The sequence below is a fragment of the Helianthus annuus genome, chromosome 4, assembly GCF_002127325.2.
Source record: "Helianthus annuus cultivar XRQ/B chromosome 4, HanXRQr2.0-SUNRISE, whole genome shotgun sequence".
NCBI classification, from domain to species: Eukaryota; Viridiplantae; Streptophyta; class Magnoliopsida; order Asterales; family Asteraceae; genus Helianthus; species Helianthus annuus.
Window position 1 is genome coordinate 140,427,884 of NC_035436.2, and position 8,639 is coordinate 140,436,522.

General features: G+C 36.6%; 1 protein-coding gene across 1 annotated transcript; it reads right to left on the bottom strand.

The window, feature by feature from the left end:
• Positions 1–829: 829 nt before the first annotated feature.
• LOC110936549 (peptidyl-prolyl cis-trans isomerase FKBP62) lies at positions 830–3,933 on the bottom strand. Its single transcript, XM_022178957.2, has 12 exons — positions 3,580–3,933; positions 3,405–3,491; positions 2,934–3,194; positions 2,771–2,845; positions 2,594–2,674; positions 2,316–2,510; positions 2,132–2,224; positions 1,876–2,051; positions 1,658–1,780; positions 1,290–1,564; positions 1,093–1,204; positions 830–1,016 (listed from the first exon to the last, which is right to left on the bottom strand). The coding sequence occupies exons 1-12, from the start codon at positions 3,764–3,766 to the stop codon at positions 975–977; spliced, it is 1,707 nt and encodes a 568-aa protein (XP_022034649.1). The 5' UTR covers positions 3,767–3,933; the 3' UTR covers positions 830–974.
• Between the last annotated feature and the right edge of the window lie 4,706 nt (positions 3,934–8,639).

Here is an 8,639-nt window from a genome sequence, read left to right on the forward strand (position 1 = left end):
TTAGGTAAGATTGAGTTTCATTAGTTCAACGATGTTACAAGTTAAATGAAGCCACTACTAATAAAGCTCATCAGTTGTTGCGTAGTGTTCTACTGTTGAGCATTTGGACATATTATTATTTCAAAAGAAGGTGTTGCGACTAATCCTTAAGGTATCGAATGGATACAATAGTGGCCTATTCCCTCTTACCTCATCGATTAGAGGTTTCTTGGGTTTAGCAAGGGTACTACAGGATTATTCAATCTTTTGGGATTATTGCAAAATTTCTCAAATAGGATTTTTTTTTCATGGAATGAAAGCAGCTTTACAAGACTTTGAGCAACTGAAAGAGGCGTCGCGCTCTCCATCAGCATTAGCGTTATTAACAAAACTTAAGAAAAAACCTTTGTTTTCTCCATCTGCATTAGCTTTATTAACAAAACTTATTCAGGGAAACCTTGCCATGCTTGGTTTGTTACAACCGTTTCTAACACCCAACATTCTTCATGGGTGGTTTACCTTACACCCAACATTATATTTGTAGTACTGGATAGACTAACAAAGCATGCTTTCAAACTACATGGTTAGCCTAAGACCATTTTCTCATATCATACACCATGTGGGGTCAAGCTCATTAGGAGGGGAAGTAGAAAGGGTTTGGCCAGCAGCCCTAGCATCCCGGCCCAGTCGTTTAACTTGATTAAGTTGGTAATCTTTGGAGCATCTTATTAATAAAATATCTAGTTTCAGCCTAGTAGGCACAGGTCACATCGACCAACCACTTTAAATCTTCGTGCTCGTTTGTTGCTTTTTGTGTGTATGTTCAAGAATATCTAAAAAGGAAAGCATAAGAAGTAAAAATGAAAAAGTAGTTATAACGGGTTGTTTCACTATCTCATTATTATTCACAACTAATAAGGAAGAACAAAACATCATATAACAAACACAAAACAACCAAACAAAGGACACTTATGCAAACATCCTTCCTTGTATTATCATGCCTTGCTGTCTATGGCCATTGGAGCTGCTGCCGTCTTCTGCACGAAATAATCACAACATTCATTCAGTCACGAACAAAAAAAATATCGCGATGCATAATGAGGAATTACATACCTTAGAATCAAGGACCCCAAGTTTAGCAAACATATTTCCATAAAATTTAGCATCCTTCTTGTTGTATTCTTTCATCTTCTCCTTCAGCACCTTATACTCCAGCTTCACATCCCTGATTTCATCACCACAAACACGTTTGTAACCCGCAAACTCACTTAACCATGATCAAAACAAGAGTTCGCAAGCAAGCAAACTACCTGTTATCAGGGTCGATTTCAAGCGCCTTTTTTATGTCGAGTTCTGCCAGATCCAGATCAGCAAGATGAATGTAGGCTTGAGCCCTCCTGTACAGGGCCTTCACATTCCCACTATCACTTTCCAACACCTTGGTGCAGAGCTTCTCTGCTTGTTTGTACTCCTTCAACTTCAATTTACACGCCGCGTTGTTGAGGTTGCACGACACCTTCAACGCCTTAGCTTGCTTCTTTTCCTCATCATCAAAACTAGTATCGTATTCGATGTATTTAACAGCCTGGCACCATTAACGGCTTCACCCCATCAGCAACAACATAAACAACAAATAGATTTTATCCATACGTTATTTTACAAACTCGGTCAGCGTTACCTTCTCGTATCGCTTTGATGCTTTGAGATATTTACCAGCCTTGAACAACGAGTTCCCTTCTTCCTTCTTTTTACCAGCTGCCTCGATCTTCTCTTGAGTGTTCATATCCCATGATTCTTTCTCCTGCAAGTTCATAATGATAAGTAATGTTACTAACGTATAACTAATGTATGACTTCATATTTAATTATTAATTTCTCATTGAGTAACTACACCAACCTTAATGAAGGAATTGAGCTCGATTTCGTAAATCACAGTGGAGTTCGGAGGGACCACTGCCAACTCCTGCTTGGATTCTGTAGAACCGAAGGCATATTCTGGTGCGATTGTTAGAATGGCTACTTCCCCTTTCTTCATCGTCATAACAGCTTTATCGAGCCCGTCAATTACTTGCTCTGTACAACAACAAACACGATCAGGGTGAATACTGAATACAACTGAAATTTAGCCATAAAGAAGATGATGGTTTGCATACCTTCGTCTGTCTTAAAGTCAAAGAGCTCGGTCCCATCATCATAACCTCTGTTAATGAATACGGTGCCATCTTGCAGCTTACCAATCAATTTCACTGTCCAAATTAAGAAAGCAGACCATCAGACACCTATTTGGATCACGAATCATTTCAAACGAATTCGATCATAAGAAAACTGCACACGTACCCTGAACAACAGCTCCTTCGTTAGGACGTTCGTATCCTTCTCCTTCTTTTAAAATCTTCTTCATAACCTTTTTGTCTTTCGTAACATCGGAAACCGTCTTCCATGAAACAAGCTCTAATGTTATTTGTAGTGTCGCATTTGCAGGAATGGCACCTTCGTTACCCAAAGCTTGTTTCCCCTTCTCCCCGAATCCATCTGTAACCAACAAAAGCCACTTTAAGCGACAACTAACAACTCAAACAAACCCTGTTTCGGAAACTACCAGATTGTTCACTCACATTGAGGTTTAACCGTAAGCAAAACCTTTTCTCCTTTCTTCATTGTTTTCACAGCCTTCGACAGCGCAGGGCAAAAATGTCCTGAAATCATGTTACCATATAAGCACCAAAGTAATAGACATTGCTAGATAAAAGAGTTTATCACTCAGCAAAGTTAATTAATTAGTTAATAATTACCATCTTGAACAGTGAACTCTACTCCATCTGATTTTGCAACCAACGTCCCATCCTCGAGTCGAACCTCGTAATTCACTGCAAAAGAATTATGATCACATAAATGTGAAGCCCGCGAGGATATAAAGCTTGATGGTTGATGAATGAATGTTAACAAAAGTGATACCTAAAACTTCATCAAGGTCTTTAGGGTTTTCCCACTTCTCTCCTTTGTTTAGAATCTTCTTGAAGATTCCACCATCTTTGCAAATGTCCTTAACACTGAGCCAGGATAGCAGTTGCACATCGAACCGGAGGGTTGCGTTTGGAGGGATGGTTGGAGGCGAACCCGACTCGCCGTATGCAAGCTCAGCAGGAATGGTGAAAAGTGCATTCTCACCCTTCTTCATTGTTTTGATTCCTTGATCCCATCCCTTGATCACTTGGCCTATTCATTAACAACAACCGTGTGTTGATTACAAATTAATTAGCCCTCACATTGCAATCAGCAAATATATACAGAACAAAACAGATTATGTATTATAGTAAACAAGATTACAAAGGCATTCTCCTTATCTATGATCATAAAACAGAATAAATTCTATGAACAATATCATTATAATTATAAATTTAATGAAAACTTAAAAAGGATCGTTACCTTGACCTAGAGTGAACTTAAACGGAGTCCCCCTATCACGACTCGAATCAAACTGCGTTCCGTCAAGCAATGTTCCGGTATAATGAACTGTCAAATATCAAATCAAAACCATAACATTAATAATATTTACAAATTTCATCAAAATTAATATCACTCGCAATAATAATATTAATACCTTCGACCTCATCGCCATTGTCAGGAGTGTCCCAACCTTCACCTTCCTTAAGAAGCTTCTTCTTCAAGCCTTGATTACCGATCTCTTTTTCTTCTCCAACCTTCAAAGGAGCATCATACGACGGCGTTTCATCCATCATTTCATCGTTCATCGCACCAGCTGCTGAAAAGTCAAAATCAGCCTCCATTGTGAATCGAACAAATCAAGCTTTTTTAAACAAGGGGGGTATCGCAAATGTGAGTGATGTGATTAATGCGTGTGGAAAATGGAGGGTGAGAGGGTTTATATAGAGGGATTGAGGGTAGATGTTAAATGGTTCTAGAGGGTTCTGAATGGGGTAAATTACGGGGGCAAGCCCAGGATTGTTCCAGAGGGATCCGGAGTACGTGATAGTTGACACCCTACGGTGCAGATCGGATGACAATTGGCAAATCCAACGGTGACTGTGCAGCGTTTGTTATTGGTCAATTCAAAACCATTCTTTTTTTTTTTTAAGTAAATTAAAAAAAACGTCCTTTATATACGTCACTTATTACAAAAAATATCCTTTATCTTCAATAATTACAGAAAACGTACTCGATGTTTGTAAACTCTTGCAAGTTATGTCATTTAGCCCTAACTCAGTTAATTTTTTGTGATTAAATCTGACCAAATGGACCCCACATGAGGGTATTTTGATCATTTTACTCTCATGTGGGGTCAATTTAATCAAATTTAACCACAAAAATACCGTCATGTGGGGTCCATTTGGTAAGATTTAACCGTAAAAATTAACTGAGTTAGAGTTAAATGACATAACTTGCAAGAGTTTGCAAACATCGAGTATGTTTTCTGTAATTATTGAAGACAAATGACACAATTTGCATTAAGTGACATACATAAAGGACGATATACAAGATATAGACTTTTGCTATTAGTTCATTCGACGTGAGCTTGCTTCATTGCATTATACGCACTCACTATAGTAACCGAAAGTGAAAAGATAAAAATAAAACTTCTATACACCTTAAAAAAGATACCGACACGTGTTTTACTCAATCAAAAATAGTTAAAATGAATACCGATATGGTTCAAATGACACCGATATTGATACAGACGTTGTTCGGTCAATAGCGGACTGGTTTGTATCGTTACCCGCACGATACCAACAACCATTATAGTTTACAACACAAAGAAGTAGATTATTCAAATCACAACTTGTATTGTAGAAAAAAGATTTATTTGCAACGTTTTTATTTGTTAATTTTTTTTTTTGAAAAACAAGCAGAGGAAATATAATATACGAAACAAAAACCAACTGAGCCTAGCAAGGAATTGGTAGTTTTAGGTTTAACCAATTCGTTTCGAACAAGGAATAGTATAAAGGACTGTTCACCTGGTTGAATGGTTATTCGATTGGATGGTCATCCGATCGGATTATCATTCGAGTAGGTAATCTGTTGTTTTGCAAACTTTGTAAAATTTCTAAGTAAAATTTTTCGAGTTTTAATGGAGACGGCGTGACGACGTGTCAAACGACGGAACATACCAAGATTCAGTTCATTCGATTGGATGGGAATCACCCCCATTCAATCAGATTCACTGTTCTTGACGAAGTTTCATGTCTGACCCGTTAATCGGTCATCTCTCGGGTGGAAATCCGTTTTCAAGCCGGCTCTCCACTAGGAAACGAGTAGAGAGTTTGAATGAGTCATGATTCCATCGTTTTGAGTAGAAAAGTGAAGAAAAGTTGAAAACAGTTGAAAAGGTTGAGATCTTGTTGAGATTCGTGTTAAAATGTGTGGAAATCCTTTAGATCTGAACCAATCTTGATGAGATGATGCCACACGACAGTTTGCATATGCAACTGAGTGAGAACCACCTTCAAGGAGTCCAAATCAGGTGATTTCGAGAAGAAAATGTGTGATTTTGATGGGGAAGATGATGTAGATATGTGTAGTGATGATGATTATACAAGATTTGGGGAGAACTACTTACGGAATAGCCTTGAATCGCGATGAAAAGTGACTGAAAGTGTCCTGGGTGCGTGTGATCGGATGAGAGAACCAAAGTGTTGAAATGAGACACAATGACCCTATTTATAGATGAGAGCGAGAGTTAAGGCGGTCGAACGGGTCGGATGGCTTCCGCCGGTCGAATGGCCATCCGATCGGATGGCCATCCGAGCGGATGGTCATCCGGACGGAGGTCCATTCGATCAGATGTCCATTCGGACATCCTGATTTCGTTTGTTAGTTTTCCAACTTTCGTTTCGTTTACTGTGTTTTGTTACGTTAACCATTGTGGGTAATTTAAGCGTTAAAGCGAGATAAGTAGCGTCGTGTTAGGTTGCGTTTCAGTGCGATAATTTGAGTTGCGCGTGCCAGCGAGTGCGCGTTTAGACATGTTTAGTACTCAGATATTAATATTCATCTATTATTATTATTATTATTATTATTATTATTATTATTATTATTATTATTATTATTATTATTATTATTATTATTATTATTATTATTATTATTATTATTATTATTATATATGACATGTCATAGCATAAGTAACTGCGTTTCGAGTTTGCGGGGCGTTTGCGTTGTGCTACAACGAGCGAGGGGAGTAGTTTAAATACTCACGCGATGTCATCGTTAGCGTTAGCGTTGTATGCGTTGTGATGTGCGATATAGTGTGTTGAAAGTATGCGATATAATGTGAATATATGCGAAGTAGCGTTGTAAGCGATATAGTTACATTATGATCCGAATCTCTGGTGCTAGGCGTAACGAGTGTAACGAGAGTAACCAGCACGAAAGTGCATGTTGTTACAAAACCCAATCGGATTTCCCCTCCCATACCCAGCCATCCAAATTATTAAGAAAACAGTAGGAATTGACCATGTGAGATAGCTCCTATACCTCGCCCTTCTCCAAGTCTGAGAGAGCCGACCTCCTCCAACGTGAAGTTCCCATCCTCCCCGCGCTTCACCTTATTTTGCCCCAAACAGTCATCATCAACCTCCAAGTCAAACGACAACGAGAAATAGTTTCTTAAAGGTAACATACCAAACCACGGGTCCTTCCAGAAACGGGTTTGTCGCCCCTTCCCACTGCTCTTCTGAACAAAATGTTACACTGCAGCCCCCACTCTTCTAATACCTTTTCAATCTTAGCAATGTGAGAATAATAAGTAGCAAAACATTTATTATTCTCTCTGATGTGAGATTCCTTTCAACTTCATAGTAAAATCCAGATTATTTGCCTTTAAAAAAAGGTAAATTCCATATTCCATATTATATAAGCGAAATAAAATTCCAAGGTACATTAATGTATTTTGATGTTACCTATTTCAAGTTCATTCATCCAAACTGATGCCTTTATATCAGAAGTTGCAAATCATCTCTTTAAATGTAATCCAACGAATCAAGTTTAATTTCCAGAAAAAACAATCGGAAATATGTTACAAATTAGTCGTAAAATTGCAATTGATATGGTTTCTAATTCCAAAAAATGATTAATCAGTTATTAGTAAATCAAATTGATTTTCATAATTAAATCGATACGTTTAACATAACTCTGATATCACATGTTGATTATATCTTTAAACATGCGTTAAAAACAAAACCCTGATCATTTTTATTTAATCAATACCATAAACATAAATATTAAATTAGTGATACTTGTTAGGATTATTTTAAAGAAGATGATGAAACCATGATTACATTAGAGAGAATAATAAAAATGGTGTTATTAAGAAGTTTTCTTATATACAAAAATGATCAAATGATTAATGGTCAACTGTGATGAATAGGTATGAAAACTCTATGTATTTTTTATGAAGGGTACTTAAAGGAAAATCTTAATCGCCCTTTGAATTAATCAATGTTTACAATTACTACCATCAAGTAATTGTTGGGGACTAGTTATGTTATATTGGTAAGGTTACTCAAATGATCCGCAAGGCCACATAAACGAGTTATTTCCAACAATGTGAACAAAAATCAGTTTGCAGTCCTCGACTAGTGTAACTAAGGTACATAAAAATACAGAAAGCCTCGTTGCAAGGATGGGGTTTCTCGAGACCATTTGAGTAAGTATAAATGAATGGTTTAAGAGAATATGTAGAGAAATAAAGTTTATTCAATACTTTATTGAATTCATACTTCAGTTGGTGGTCAAGGTATTGGGAATAAAATGGATAAGGGAATAAAATGGATCATTCCATTCCATTGTGATGTTTGATTACCCATATGTGAATAGAATAAATTATTAGTTTGTACAGTTTTGTGGACAAAAAAAAAAAAAAAAGATGAGTTATGAAATACAATTTAATAAACATGACAAAAATATAGTTTTGCTAATAATAATAATAATTGAGATGTTTTTCCATTCCTCGAAGGAATGAAAAAAATAGCTCCTTACCAAAGAATGAAAATTCTTATATTTGGAAAGAATCAGATTCTTATGAAATGATCCATTCCATTACCATATGATAACCAGACATGTTTCTTTTTATTCCATTATTTAGAATAATCTATTTCATTCCACTAAATTCTTTCATACCAAACACTACCTTTGTCTTTCGAGATACTTCATGAAGTGAACAACTTTGATGACGAAAATATCTTAAGCATGAATGAGTGAAAAACTTTGATGACAAAAATATTTTAAGCATGAGTTTGATTCGTCGTGATATATAAGAAAAAAAACTTTGAAATAAAACAAAGTTAGTAGTGAATGATGACTTAGGATAAGGGACTAAATAGATTTAAGCATGAGACCGCTATTATAAGCTCGAACCAAACCATCGCTCCAACATAGAACCAACCCATATCTTTTCAAGTAGATGCACCAGTTTATTTTTGGACTAAAAGCCTGCTGCCGGAAGAATTAAAAGGTTCTAAGACATATACTAGGTTGAGAGAAACTACTAGGGTGATCGAACCAAAATCAATAAAAGTGTTGGGTTTGTTTTATAGAGGTGTGAAAACCTTGTGTCTTTACCTCGTCGGACGTATTGGCCTCCCAATTTTTAGAACTTAAAATTAAATTTTATCTATTGGTTTAATGTTCACCAACTCAACTAAT

What these genes read in the sequence shown, in the direction of transcription:
- LOC110936549 (XM_022178957.2), bottom strand. Translation starts at nt 3,766, where the DNA reads ATGGAGGCTGATTTTGACTTTTCAGCAGCTGGTGCGATGAACGATGAA. An exon ending in CAATGGCGATGAGGTCGAAG is followed by an intron (nt 3,492 to 3,579) that starts GTATTAATATTA and finishes GATATTTGACAG; the next exon opens with TTCATTATACCGGAACATTG. An exon ending in TGACTTTAAGACAGACGAAG is followed by an intron (nt 2,052 to 2,131) that starts GTATGCAAACCA and finishes GTTGTTGTACAG; the next exon opens with AGCAAGTAATTGACGGGCTC.